This window comes from Gopherus evgoodei, chromosome 11 (genome assembly GCF_007399415.2).
Source record: "Gopherus evgoodei ecotype Sinaloan lineage chromosome 11, rGopEvg1_v1.p, whole genome shotgun sequence".
NCBI lineage: Eukaryota > Metazoa > Chordata > Testudines > Testudinidae > Gopherus > Gopherus evgoodei.
Genome location: NC_044332.1, coordinates 79,658,540 through 79,672,395, shown reverse-complemented (window position 1 = coordinate 79,672,395; position 13,856 = coordinate 79,658,540). Strand labels below are relative to the sequence as shown.

General features: G+C 62.0%; 1 protein-coding gene across 1 annotated transcript; it reads left to right on the top strand.

Annotated features, from left to right (window-relative positions):
• The first annotated feature begins 1,648 nt into the window (after nt 1–1,648).
• CNPPD1 (cyclin Pas1/PHO80 domain containing 1) lies at nt 1,649–13,052 on the top strand. The gene is made up of 8 exons (XM_030579355.1): nt 1,649–1,798; nt 3,726–3,828; nt 4,886–4,967; nt 5,714–5,834; nt 5,921–6,049; nt 7,452–7,513; nt 8,141–8,258; nt 11,781–13,052. The coding sequence occupies exons 1-8, from the start codon at nt 1,730–1,732 to the stop codon at nt 12,474–12,476; spliced, it is 1,380 nt and encodes a 459-aa protein (XP_030435215.1). The 5' UTR covers nt 1,649–1,729; the 3' UTR covers nt 12,477–13,052.
• The last annotated feature ends 804 nt before the right edge of the window (nt 13,053–13,856 follow it).

Here is a 13,856-nt window from a genome sequence, read left to right as displayed (position 1 = left end):
TGGCGCAGCGCCGCCGCCAGGCGCTCCATGGCCTCCTCGGGCCCGGCCGCCTCCTCCGCCCGCCCGCCGCCCGCCATGGCGCCTCGAACCGGCCCAGCGGGGGAGGGGCCGCGGCTGAGCCCGGCCTGGGCGCTCCCTCGGCACGTGACCCAGGACGTCCGCGGGGCGCGCTACACCACGGGTTCCTGCAGGGCTAGCCCTCAGCACGTGACACGGGTGACTGCACTGCGCATGCTCCGGTTCACCTCGGCCCAGTCCCTCGCAGGGGTAGGGCGGTGGGTGCATCGTTATCCAACTGCGCATGCGTGCCCCTTGCTGCTGGGCGGGGCTCACAAAGGGCAGCTGCTCCTGTCGAGGGAGGGTGCGATCCCAGGCCCCACCCCCTTGCATGGCCCTTAGCATTGAGTTGGGAGGGGGAAGCAGGGGCAGCACCCCAGGGAGTCCCTGCAGCCCAGGCTGTGTGCCCTGTGTTCTGCCTTGGGGGCTGCACCCCTCTGGGCCTTTCCCTGGGACCAAACTCCGGCTGCGGGGGCCCATCTGCCAAGACCTGCTGCACCTGTCAATCCCACTAGTGGGGGTGTTACAGGCCAAATAACTTGGGTCCAGCCTCCCTTGCAGAGCCCTCCATCGTCCTCCCTCAAAGGACTTGCTGTCCAATCTCTCCGGCATGTCTGTTACCACCAGGCTCCCCTCAATTACTCCAGGGAACTGGATACACTCATGGTGGTAGACAGATAGTGGGCTACGTGGACCTTTGGTCTGACCCGGGACAACCGTTCTGACATTCTTATGTACGGGGTGAACAGGAGCCACCACCACTCTGGCTGCTGTTTCTGAGTGTCCCAATTTCCTCACTGCAATCTCACCCCACATGGGGGTTGACAAAATACCATCTCGCTGTGGCAGGCCCAGATATCCTTGTGACAAAACCCAACATGGGCAAGTTTGTCCCCAGAAGATGGCAGCTTGAAGTGGAGAGGGAACTGCTGTTCCCCGCTGGTTACTGGACATCTCTCAGTTACTGGGATGATGCCGGCCCTGGGCCCAGAATGTGACATTTAATCCCTTGGTCACTTCCCTGCATGTGCCAAAGTGACAGTTTCTCATCACATTTGTACCTACAAGCAAGAGTGACCCCAGGGTCAGGCTTGTCCTGGCAGATAACGGGGGAGGATCTTAACCTCTCTTAACCTGCTTATAAGCTGCCAGGAGGTAATAATGTTCCATCCTTTACCCCTGTGTCCTGCCATCCAGAGGAGCGGGAAGCATTTCACACACATTGATCAAGTTGCGCAGTCCCCAAGTGGCGAGCTGCTGTCCCCAGCTTGCAGAGGGGGGAAACTGAGGCCCAGAGGGGGAAGTGACTCAGCCAGGGTCACAGCCCCCGGAGCTGGAGTTGCGAACAGAACCCAGGAGTCCTGGCTCCCAGCCCAGTGTTTGACCCGGCCCATCCTGCTTCTCCCTCAGCTGCCCGGTGGGATGGGGGCTCGGCGCTGTACCTCGCGGGTCCCCCAGCTGGCTGCGCCCCATCAGACTCGGGGTCACAAGCACGAGGTGAGCCATCCCCGCGGTATCCGGGCGCTGAGTAAGGAGGCCGCAGAAGAGCCCGGAGCTTCGCTGGCTGGTGAATCACCGCCGGGAGCTTCCGGGCGGGGCTGCGCTGAGACACTCCCCCTGCCCGGGAAGAGGAAGGGAGAGAGACGGAGCGGGCCCCCAGCACCCCGGCGGGATGGATCTGCACGGGCTGCTGCTGGACGAGGAGGGGACCTTCTCCCTGAGCGGCTTCCAGGAGTTCACGGTGAGCGTCCCCCGAGGCCTCCCTGCCGCAGCCCGCCCCGCCCGGCTCCCCAGCCCCCCGGCTCCCCGCTCGGCCCCCCCGGCCCGCGGCTCCCGGCTCGGCCCCCCGGCCCGCTGCCCCTACCCAGCCCGCGCCTCCTCCCGGCTCCCTGCTCGGCCCCCCCCGGCCCACTGCCCCTCCCCGATCGGCCCCCCCGGCGCGCCCCCGCCCGGCTCCCCGGCTCCCAGCTCGGCCCCCCTCCCGCGCCTCCCCGCTCGGCCCCACCCCCCCGGCTCCCAGCTCGGCCCCCCGGCCCGCTGCCCCTACCCAGCCCGCGCCTCCCCCCGGCTCCCTGCTCGGCCCCCCCGGCCCACTGCCCCTCCCCCTTCGGCCCCCCCGGCCCGCTCCCCCTACCCGGCGCGCCCCCGCCCGGCTCCCCGCCCCCCCCTGGCCCGCGCCCCCCCCCCGCGGCTCCCCGCTCGGCCCCACCCCCCCGGCTCCCAGCTCGGCCCCCTCGGCCCGCTGCCCTTACCCGGCCCGCGCCCCCCCCGCGCCTCCCCGCTCGGCCCCCCGGCCCGCGCCTCCCCGCTCGGCCCCCCCGGCCCGCTCCCCCTACCCGGCCCGCGCCCCCCCGGCTCACCCTGCTGCAGCCTGGGCCCCCCTACCCGGGCGGAGCCCCGCCCCCCCCCCCGCTCCTGCTGCCGCGGCCCCCCCCATTCGGCCCCCTCCACGGCTCCCGTGGGCCTCGGGGCGGCGCTGGGCAGGGCCACCGCACAGGGGCTGCTCTCTCGGCTGCCGCACCTGCCAGAGGACCCGCACCGGGACAGCCTACACCCGCCCCTCGGCTCCCCGGGCCTGTCCCCAGCCTGCGCCCCAGCAGCACCCAGCCCTGCCAGGAGCCGGCCCGGGGATGAGCGTGGGACCCCCAAACCCAGGGACCCTAAAGTCCCCCCAGTGGGCTCCCAGCCACCTCCGCCCCAGACTGGTCAGCCCAAGGGTCCGTCCGGCCAGGGCCGGGCAGTGACCCTCCTCCAGGGCCAGGGACCCCCAGCACAGGGGTTGTGTCCCTGCCCAGCCTGACTAAGAGCCATTGCTGGACCATCCCCCAGGAACTTCTCTGGGTCTGTTTTGAACCCAGTTACACTTCTGGCCTTCCCCCCCGTCCCCTGTCGAGGAGTTCCGCAGGCTGACTGGGCGCTGTGCGAAAGCACCTCCTTGTGCTTGTTTTAAACCCACTTGGCCAACTCCTGGTTCTTGTGTTATGTGAAGGGGTAAATTACACTTCCCAATTCACTCTCTCCACACCCGCCATCACCTTATAGACCTCTACCACATGCCCCCAATATGGTCAGGGACCCAACCCCATGCTGCAGGGATCCCTAAACCTCCAATTGCCAGGGACTGGATGACGGGATGGGTCAGTTGATAATTGCCCTGTATTGCTCATCCCCTCTGAAGCATTTGGTGCTGGCCACTATCAAAGACAGGGCACTGGGCTGGAGGGACCATTGGTCAGACCCAGTGTGGATGTTCTTCTGTTCTTAGTCATCACGCTCCTAAAATTAACAGTCCCAGACTTTTAAATCTCTCCTCATATGGAAGCTGTGCCATCCCCTAATCGCTTTTATTGCCCTTGGCTTCTTTGCACCTTTTCCAATTCGAATGTATCTTTCTGAGACGGGGCAGGATTCAAGGTGTGGCCGTATCATGGATTTCTATAGGGACATGTTATTTTCTGGTTTCTGACCTAGGCCTTTCCGCCCATGTTACCCCCACCAGTCCGGGCGCCCATATGGCACCAGTCACCGTGGTATCTGAGTGCTCGGCAGGAGCACACAGTTCCCGCTAACCCTGAGCCTGCAGTTGGACTGAGGACCCAGCACGTCCCTCTGGGACCAGGGCTGGGTGGTCTGCAGCTTTATTCTCATCCTGCCCATCCCATCTCCAGTTTCTGCCAGGGCACCAGCAGCTGAGTGAGAGGGTGCGGAAGCGCCTGTATTATGGCTGGGACAAAGACTGTAGCCTGGACGATCTCTCCAGCCCGGTGGCCGGTGAGTGGTGCCTGTCTCTGTGTGGTGAGGACGTGTGCTGAGCCGGGGATTGGAACTCGCCCCCGGGCTGAATGAACTCAGTCATCTGCTAAGGCCACGTCTACACTTGAACCGCTGCGGCTGCTCTGGTGCAGCTCTTCAATGTGGATGGGAGGGAGTCTCCCAGCGCTGTGCTTAACCCACCTCCCTGCGAGGCGTTGGCCAGCTTGACAGGAACAGGAGAATTCTTCTGTCGCCCTAGCGCTGGCTGCGCCTGGGGTTAGGTCGGCGTAGCAACGTCACCCGGAGGGTGGATTGTTCACACCCCGAGCGACGGAGCTGGGTCGACCTCCCTTTTTAGCCTTTTTGCTGCCAAAGGCTCTGGCCCCCTTTCCCCCCACGAATGTGTGCACACCCAGGGGTGTTTCTGCAGGAGCAGTGCAGAGCAGGCTCCCTTCTCGTTACGATTTATTAGCTGTGTTAGGGTAGAGCCTGGGGGCCAAGGCCCGCTGTGCTGGGTGCTCTACAAATACAACGAGAAGCCCGTCCCTGCCCTATAGCTTACTTCTGCGCTCATGCCCCCTGGAATAGCCGTAGCAGTCCAGCGGGGGGTGGCGTGGCACAAGGGACCCAGCAAACAGGCTGGGTTGTGTTTGAGAACCAGGGTGTAAATTTCAGAGCTGTTCAGGCCTTTCCCCTAATGACGGGGGGGCCCATCTCTGTCTGACCTTCTGCCAGTATCTCTGTAAACCCCTGACTACTGAGCAGGGTAACAGATGCCGAACTTGGTTGATTTCTGGCTGCCCAGCATGAGACATACTCCCAAGGGTTGGTTTCCGAGGGCAGGTGCTCGGCACTGCCTGGCAGGTGTCTCAAGCCAGGCACCGAAAATTACTCTTGAAAATCTTGCTCCAGGAGGGGAGGGCATCCATTCCCCGCTGAGCTTCCTGCCTCTGGGTGGAGGGGTGTTGCTGCTGGCTGGATGCTGGTGTTGGTTGTTCATTGAGAGGGAATCGAGGGGTGGGGGGGGGGGCATTATTGCTGGTGTTAATCCCTGTGCCGCTCTCCTCTGTCCTAGACATCGCTGTCGAGTTGCTCCAGAAAGCAGCTCCCAGCCCCATCCGCAGGCTGCAGAAGAAATACGTTTGCCACGTGTCTCGGTAAGACGCAACCCCTCCTAGCCCGTCATGTGCAGCAGGCGTGGGCCTCTGGTCTGGCTTGACACTTCAGTGTGGCTACCAGCTACCTGGATGGGGAGCCTCTTGCCGGAGAGCATCCCCACCCCAGGCATCGCCCCTGTGCTGTCGTGCCTTGCCTGTCTGGTCTGTAGTTCAGCCTGGGGCAGCTTCCTGGGGCCTGGTGCTCTCAGGTTTCTGTAGTGCCAAAGGTGAGCAATGAGGCGTCTGGGTTTTGCACCTTGGCAGGGCAGGGAGCCAGCCGGTACCACTGCCTGTGCAGCTCTGTCCAGGCGGTTCCTGTCTGTGTGTGAGGGATTGAGGGATTTCCTGACACAGGCAGAGCTCGACGCTGGTGGGCCCAGAGCCCTGCGGCTGGGCCGCTCTCCCCTCTGTCCACTGGAGAAAGCTGTGACCCTTGTGAACGCCATGACACTCAGAGCAGCTCCACAGGCACAAGCTGGGCCTATTAGCGCCTGCCCAAGGAGCCAGACGCAGCTTCGCCAGCAGGAGGCGCCGAGCCCTCTGGCGTGATCTGTCCATCTGCCGGGGGCAGTTACAGGCATGCCCACAAACCTTGTTCTACCCAGCAGCAGGTAGCGTGTGCCCTGCCCTGCCCTGCCCATTACGTGGCGGGATGGGAGCAGCCAGGCTACCACGGCAGTGGTGGGACGCTGTGTGTGCCGGGCCGCAAAGGAACCCTAAGTCCTGCTCTCGCCCCATGGTCACAGGGAAGCCTGCATCTCGCCCTGCTCCATGATGCTGGCTCTGGTTTACATCGAGAGACTCCGGCACCGGAACCCCGAGTATCTGCAGCAGATCTCCTCCTCGGACCTCTTCCTGATCTCCATGGTGAGCCGAGCCCTGAGTGGGCTGGGGCAGGGGCGGGCTCTCCCCTGGCGGGCCGTGCTGACGGGCGCTGTGCTCCTGGCTTTTAGATGGTTGCCAGCAAGTACCTGTATGACGAAGGGGAGGAGGAGGAGGTGTTCAATGACGAATGGGGCGCAGCCGGCAAGGTGGGGGTGCAGACCATTAACACGCTGGAGATGAACTTCCTGAGCGCCATTGTAAGTAGCGCTGATGTAATTCGCTTGAGTGCCTGTGTCCCGAGCCCACCGGGGGCCCCTTTATATCTCTCTGTCTCGCACTCACACACACGCGCACACACGATCGGGGTCCTGTTACACCCGGCGCTGCACGGACCCAGAGCGAGGTGACAAGACCAGTCTGGACGTGCTCGCTCAGCATCTGTGTCTTGGTGAGAGGCGCTGGGCAGAAGAGAAATGGCGCATCAGGGTGCCAGGGTAGCTCGTAGTGCTGAGGGTGACCCGGCTAACTAGTAGAGGGCTGTGCCGTGGCTGCGCAGGGGTGGGCACGCTGCGAGAGCTCAGGGCTGGGTCTAGCACTTGGGGTGTCTGTTAAGCTTCCAGGAGGCGTCTGACCTGGGCAGCCGTGCCAGGCCCTGCTGAAGTGCTGCACTCAGTCGGGCGCTGGGGTGAAATCAGAGGCTGCATGGAATGGGATCAGCTGACGGAGGGGGAGAGGGCTTCCCACCTGGCTTGGAGCAGCTGGCCCCTTTCCCAGAGTGCAGCAGGACTGTTGCCCCCATGGGCTTGGCCCGGTAAGATCAGACATGGAGGAATGTGTCTGCTGCGGGACCCACCCTGCTGTGGGCTGCTCCATCCCCGGTCAGCCTGGGCTGGGAACAGCCTGCTCCCTGCGCACACAAACTATATCCCTAGTTCTGCTGCCCCTGACTGTTGCCCCACCCTCGCTCCCAGCCAGGAGCCCCCTGAGGCTGTCGGCAGTGCAGTGTGCACAGCTGGCCGGCAGGTGGTGCTCCCCGCCCAGCCGAGAGTGCAGGTTCGAGCATCTGAAAGAGCGTCAGGGGCAGCTGGGGGTGGGGTCAGGGGCTGGTGTGCAGAAGGGGAGATTGGCCTGGGGCGCCAGCTGGGGTAGCACATGCCCCTATGGGAGGGGCCAGCAGGGGCTGGCGCAGAGTTCTTCCATTGTGGGAACGTAGCATTTACTGCAGCTCGTTAGGCCTTGGCTCTGTCCAGCCTGGGATCTGCCTCCCCCATGAAGTTCCCCCCCTCCTTCTTTGGCTCCTGGCCATTGTGCATGTGACTGCGGCCCTGCTGGGCTCTCTGGGCCAGCTGTGTCTGCGGAGGGCCAGTGAGATCCTTTGGAGGCAGCACAAAGGGGACTCCCGCTTGCAGGCGGTGATTGTCCAGGATCCCGTCCGAGCTCTGGCTGGGCAGAGCAGCGATCACACACCACGAGGGGGCCAGGGGAGGGGGCCGGCTGAAAAGCCCCCAGCCAGGCTGGGAAATGGGCCAAATGGAGCTGGAATTCCTCAGATGGCTGCCCAGCCTCTCTTGACGCCGTTCAGTCCATGCTGGGGGGTGCCTGACCTGCCCAGGCTGTTACCAGGCACCTCTCGCCTGATCAGTGTTTCATTTCCTGCAGGACTGGACCCTCTACACTGACCCCAAGGAGCTGTTTGAAGTGCTGAGCTGGCTAGAAGGATGGTACGGGTTTGGGGCACCGGGGTGAGGGGGGGTGTTTGTGGCAGGGGTCTGGCTCTGAGGCAGATATAGCACCTCTGCCTTGCCATGCTCGGATCCGCTGGGGTACATGTTGGCCAGCCCCTGCCCTGGGCTCCTCGGTCCTCACTCGCTGCATTCTGCAAACCTCTCCCACCGTCCAGAGCCATGCCAGGAGCAGGCTGTCGGCTTGCCCAGGGAGCTCTAGGCTGGACTGGGGCGAGGCCCGTGCTAGTCACAGCTTGTCCGAGGTGGCCTCGATCACCCGGCAGCGGAATCCCTTTGGTGTGTGTGGGGATCTGCACCCTCTTCCCCTGGTAGGGCTTCTGAGGGGAGTCAACGTGCCAGGCCCCAAGGCAGAGAGGGGGAAGGCAGCTCCTCCTTGGCCTGGGCTCGCCCTGAACAGAGCCACACATGGCACCAGTGCACTTCGGCCGCCAGGGACGTAGGGCTCGTCAGTGGCACTCTGAACCCATGGGCAGAGGCACAGAGACACTGCCAGGAGCTGTGATGCAGGCAGCCACCCATTCACCGATGGCAGCTGCAGGCATAGCCAGGGCGGGAGAGGGTCTGTTTCCAGAGCACACAGCTAACTGCCTTCCTTCCCCTCAGCGTGGCAAGGAGACAGGGCACCCAGCGTGGCTGGTTCACCTACACGGATCTGTGCGTCCTGCTGGAGCAGCCCCTCTGGCAGCATGCCCTGGGCCAGTTCTACCAGCAAGTGGCAAAGGTAAGAGCTGGCCAGGCCCCGAGGGCAGAGGAAGCCTTCCCGTAAGGGGGCACCACAGGAGGGGGAGAACCAGGGGGCAGGGCCGTCCCTAGCCATACGCAGCTGCGTAGGTGTCACGGAGCCCCCAGACGATGCTCTGGAACTGCTCCCCACAAAGCCAGTCAGGACTTTTGGGAGCCTCCTCTCCCTTGGAGCAGACTGTCTGCAGGGCAAGAAGCTCACACGGCTTCACCTCCTGGGTCTCTCCTTGGAGCATTCAGCATCCTTTGCCCGTCCATGCGCTTCCCACAGCGAGTCCACCCAGGCGGGGTCCTGGGGAAGCCACAGGGTCCTGCACCCCCACTTCACAGTCAGATGTGACTCTCAGCCAGCCAGTAACACAGAGGTTTATTCGATGACAGGAACAGGGTCTAAAACAGAGCTTGTAGATACAGAGAACCGGACCCCTCAGCCGGGTCCATTCTGGGGGGCAGTGAGCCAGACCCCCCGCATCTGCACTTCACTCCTCGACCCCAGCCAGCTCCAGACTAACCACCCCTCCCAGCCCCTCCTCTCTCCTCAGCTCCTTTCCCCGGGCCAGGAGGTCACCTGATCTCTTTGTCTCCAACACCTTCAGCTGGCACCTTTGCAGAGGAGGGGCCCAGGCCATCAGTTGCTAGGAGACAGAGTGCCAGGCATTTAGGTGCACTGGCCCTTTGCTCTGCAGCAATCACACCCTTATTCCACCATCTAGATACTTAAGAACTGCATCGGGGACACTGAGGCACCAACACAGTATTCAGAGGAAACATCAAGAACATTCCCAGTTCGTCACAGTAAGGCACCATGAAATTCGGGACACCAAATTTCCCCAAATTTCATGGTGCCCTAGGCAGCTGTGTGCATACGCAGCAGCACTAGCTCCAGCGACCAACCCTATCCCCCAGCCGTCCCCCTGCAGGCTGCGCCCACTGCAGGGGACAGGGCCATACCTAGGGGCTGTGGGGCCCCAGACAACTCCCTCCACCCCACCTCTTAACCTTCCCCCCGTGCTCCGCCCGCATTCCACCTCTTCCCCCAGCAATCTCGCACTCATTGGCAGTGGTGGGAAGCAGAGCAATGTGGCCCCAGCCCTCTCTACTCCGCCAGCTCCCAGCCACGGCGCTCCGCTTCCCGCCAACGGTGAGTCTAGGAAGGTTGGGGAAAGGACGCCCCCCCACGCTCACCGGCAGCAGGAAGTGGAGAGACACAGCCCCAGCCGTGTCGCTCGGGGAAGTATGGCAGAAAGAGATCTAGGGGTCATAGTGGACCACAAGCTAAATATGAGTCAACAGTGTGATACTGTTGCAAAAAAAGCAAACGTGATTCTGGGATGCATTAACAGGTGTGTTGTAAACAAGACAAGAGAAGTCATTCTTCCGCTTTACTCTGCGCTGGTTAGGCCTCAACTGGAGTATTGTGTCCAGTTCTGGGCACCGCATTTCAAGAAAGATGTGGAGAAATTGGAGAGGGTCCAGAGAAGAGCAACAAGAATGATTAAAGGTCTTGAGAACATGACCTATGAAGGAAGGCTGAAGGAATTGGGTTTGTTTAGTTTGGAAAAGAGAAGACTGAGAGGGGACATGACAGCAGTTTTCAGGTATCTAAAAGGGTGTCATCAGGAGGAGGGAGAAAACTTGTTCACCTTAGCCTCCAATGATAGAACAAGAAGCAATGGGTTTAAACTGCAGCAAGGGAGATTTAGGTTGGACATTAGGAAAAAGTTCCTAACTGTCAGGGTAGTCAAACACTGGAATAGATTGCCTAGGGAAGTTGTGGAATCTCCATCTCTGGAGATATTTAAGAGTAGGTTAGATAAATGTCTATCAGGGATGGTCTAGACAGTATTTGGTCCTGCCATGAGGGCAGGGGACTGGACTCGATGACCTCTCGAGGTCCCTTCCAGTCCTAGAGTCTATGAAGTGGGGGTTGGGGAAAGGACGCCCCCCGCACCCATTGGCTACTCCGCTTCCTGCTGCTGCCAGAGAGTGCTGGGGGGGGACTGCTTTCCCCAAGCCCCCTCCCCTGAGCGACTCGGCTGGGGCCAGGGCAAGGGAAGCGGAGCGGGCTGCTCCTGGCCACCCGCTAATCCTCTGGGCCTGTGGGACCCCCCAAAGTGGCCCCCCACAGCTCCTGCCTCCTGGGCCCCACAGGCCTTGAGTGTAGCCCAGATCCTGGGAGGAGAAGGAGCAGATTTCCCCCCGCTCCCGGCGGCCTGCGGCCCCACACAGCCCCCCGTGGGGAGGGAGGGGCTGTGTAAGGCACCCAAATGGCTAGTGGTGGCCCTGCCAGGAGGCCATGGGCCAGAGCCAGGAGCCATGTCCATGAGTGCGCTGCCCCCTGCAGGAGGGCATGAGAGCTGCTTTCCATCAGGCAGGTTTTGGGCAGAACATTTTCCATGGAAAATTCCAATTTTTGTTGTTGAGAAACCAAACTCCTGAAAACGGAAGCGTTTTACCTTGGAAGTGCTGCCACAAAGCCTCTTGGGAGATGTTCATCTGTTGCCCTTTTGCTTGCTGGACTTCATTTCCCATGATGCACCACTGCAACCACTCGGGGGGTGATGCATCATGGGAAATGTAGTCCAAGGGCGGAGCCTGACTAATTGAGGGTATGTCTCTCAAGCCACAGCAGCAGCATTTCTGGGAGGAAACTGCTTTTTTGCTAAACATTTTGGCTTATGAAGATGTCCCTGGGCAAACTTGGATGAAAGTGACGACCCTCCCCCCCCTTTTTGGACCAGGGCGGAGTGGTTTGTGCATTGCTGCCCCCGGCAGGACAGAGACAGTGGTCAGCATGGGTCGCTCCTGCTGGCAGGTGGGTGGCAGTCTGTGTCAACCCCCGCCCTGCGCCAGCTGCTAGTCAGAGCCTGGGGTGGAGGGTTGCAGCGGAGAGCCCTGTTTCCAGCCCCGACGTCCTCTGCATGGCATTAGCCAGCATCTGGTGGGGCTGTTTTTGCTCTGCCAAGGGGTACTGGCCTCACATCTGGCCTGCCCCCTGCAAAGGGCACTGGGGTGACTGTCTTTGTGCTCCGCCCTGGGTACTGGGTGACCAGTCACTCTCTCCCCACAACTGGCCTGCCCCCTGCGAGGAGCACTAGGGTGACTGTCTGTGTGACCCCCCTGGGCACTGGGTGACCAGTCACTCTCTCCCCACAGCTGGCCTGCCCCCTGCGAGGAGCACTAGGGTCACTGTCTGTGTGACCCCCTGGGCACTGGGTGACCAGTCTCTCTCTCCCCACAACTGGCCTGCCCCCTGCGAGGAGCACTAGGGTCACTGTCTGTGTGACCCCCCTGGGCACTGGGTGACCAGTCTCTCTCTCTCTCCACAGCTGGCCTGCCCCCTGCGAGGAGCACTAGGGTGACTGTCTGTGTGACCCCCCTGGGTACTGGGTGACCAGTCACTCTCTCCCCACAACTGGCCTGCCCCCTGCGAGGAGCACTAGGGTGACTGTCTGTGTGACCCCCTGGGCACTGGGTGACCAGTCTCTCTCTCTCTCCACAGCTGGCCTGCTTGCTGGGCGTGATGTACCTGACTGGCATTGCTGCAGTCTTCGCATCTGTCACTGTGGTGCACCAGGTCGTGTGTGAGGGGAGTGCCGGCCCCGCTGCCCTCCGGCCTCTGCTATTCCCCATGGATGGAGGGCGCCCGCTGGGCTCTGGGGCACCCCTCGCCCCCTGTGTCACTCAGCTGCCAGATCTTGGGCTTGAGCTGCCTGGCCTCCTTTCCCCCTCTGGCTCCGTTAGCAGCTCCTGTTGCCTGGTGGAGAATGAGACGGTGGACGAGCAGCGCTGTCCTGGTGGTGGGGTGACAGCCACGGCACTGTATCTGTGGGGCAGCATGCTGACGGCACTGTCCTACACGGAGGCCCCAGGCTCTGCCATGCAGACTAGTCCCCAGCAAGTGCCCCCGCTCTGCCCAAACTGCCTGAAACTCCGCAGAGGGCACAGCACCTGTGAAAGATCCAACCGCACGAGCCCCAGCCGCCCCTTCACCCTGCCTGCCCCCTTTGGACTCGGCCTGGACCCCGCTCGCCCGGCCCTCCTCTGCAGTGGCTGCTCACCCGGCCCCAGCTGGGGCTGGCATCCGTCCGCAGCCCTCAGCCCCCAGGACTGGCCCGACCCCCTGGCACTGAAGCAGTGCTCCTTGGAGGCAGCCATGGATCTGGGCAGAATCAAGACCTTCATCTTCCCCAGCTAGGGCTGGCCTATGAGGCCGGGAGGGCCAGGCCCCCGCATTAGTTCCAAGCCAGCGTTTGTACCTCATGGGTTGGGCTTCTCTTCACCAGACCCTTCAGGCTTTACTGGGTGGTGGGGCTGCCTGGGGCTGGCACAGGGGCTTAGCGGCTGTGGGGTACAGCGACACTGCTGGGGGATTAGGGTGCCCACAAGCAGGGGTGCCAGTCTGGGCAGGGCACTGCTCACCCGCACCCATTGTTGCCTCCCAGTGAAGCTGGAATCTCAGCCCCCTGCTGCATTGGGCAGCGTGGAGGGTGGGGGAGTACATGAGGCTCTGGGCCTGTGGGCTGCACAATGGAGGGTCCGGGGTGGAGACACGCACTCATGGGACTGTAAGCTCCAGAGGGGAGTTAGGGGCCTTACGACCCGGAGTGGATCTGCTGGGTGGGGGAGAAGGGGCTGGTTGTGCTGCCCAGCCTCACCCGCTGTGCCAGCTCTCGCCACGCCCAGCACCAGCTCTTTTTACGCTGGATTTTAAATCCGTTTTTCACTCTTTTGTAGCTGAAAATCTCTTCTAATAAAGGTAGCTCTGGCCGTGTGCCCGTCTCGGCCTTTCTCCTACCGCCTCTCGCCCCAGTGGGTCCCAGGCAAGGGGCGCTTCCCCCACCACTGAAATGCAGCCACCTCTGGGCTGGGGCACGGTGGCTGGTTCAGCCCCCCAGCAATGCAGGATGGTGTGTAAGGAGGAGCCTGCTGAAGGGGGAGGGGAGGAATTGCCCCAGCTGGACTGGGCCTGGGCCCAACATCTCTGCCAGGCAGCAACACTCCTCCGCTCCCTGCCCTGGCACCCTAGAGGCTGCCTGAGACCTGGAACATAATTGTTCCTTATCTCCGTAGCCCAGCCCCGATTCTAGGTGTGTTCTCTGCCCAGCTGCCTGCAGCAGAAATGCCTCTCACACCATGCTTCACTCCTACCCCGGCTTCCTCAGGGGAGAGCAGGAGAAAACAGACGTGACAGATGAGTCACATCACCTAGTGCCCTTTGGAGGGGCTGCCCCTACTATAGCACCGCCTGCCCCCCTCCTTCGTAGACTCATAGACTTTAGGGTCAGAAGGGACCAATATGATCATCTAGTCCGACCTCCTGCACAAAGCAGGCCACAGAACCATACCCATCCACTTCTATAACAAACCCCTAACCTATGTCTGAGTTATTGAAGTCTTCAAATTGTGGTTTGAAGACCTCAAGCTGCAGAGAATCCACCAGCAAGTGACCCGTGCCCCACACTGCAGAGGAAGGCGAAAAACCTCCAGGGCCTCTGCCAATCTGCCCCGGAGGAAAATTCCTTCCCGACCCCAAATATGGTGATCAGCTAAACCCTGAGCCTGTGGGCATGACTCA

Excerpts from the sequence above, each read along its gene's own strand:
- CNPPD1 (XM_030579355.1), top strand. The coding sequence starts at position 1,730 with ATGGATCTGCACGGGCTGCTGCTGGACGAGGAGGGGACCTTCTCCCTG. Across the intron at positions 1,799-3,725 it reads GCGGCTTCCAGGAGTTCACG|TTTCTGCCAGGGCACCAGCA; the intron begins GTGAGCGTCCCC and ends TCCCATCTCCAG. Across the intron at positions 8,259-11,780 it reads TCTACCAGCAAGTGGCAAAG|CTGGCCTGCTTGCTGGGCGT; the intron begins GTAAGAGCTGGC and ends CTCTCTCCACAG.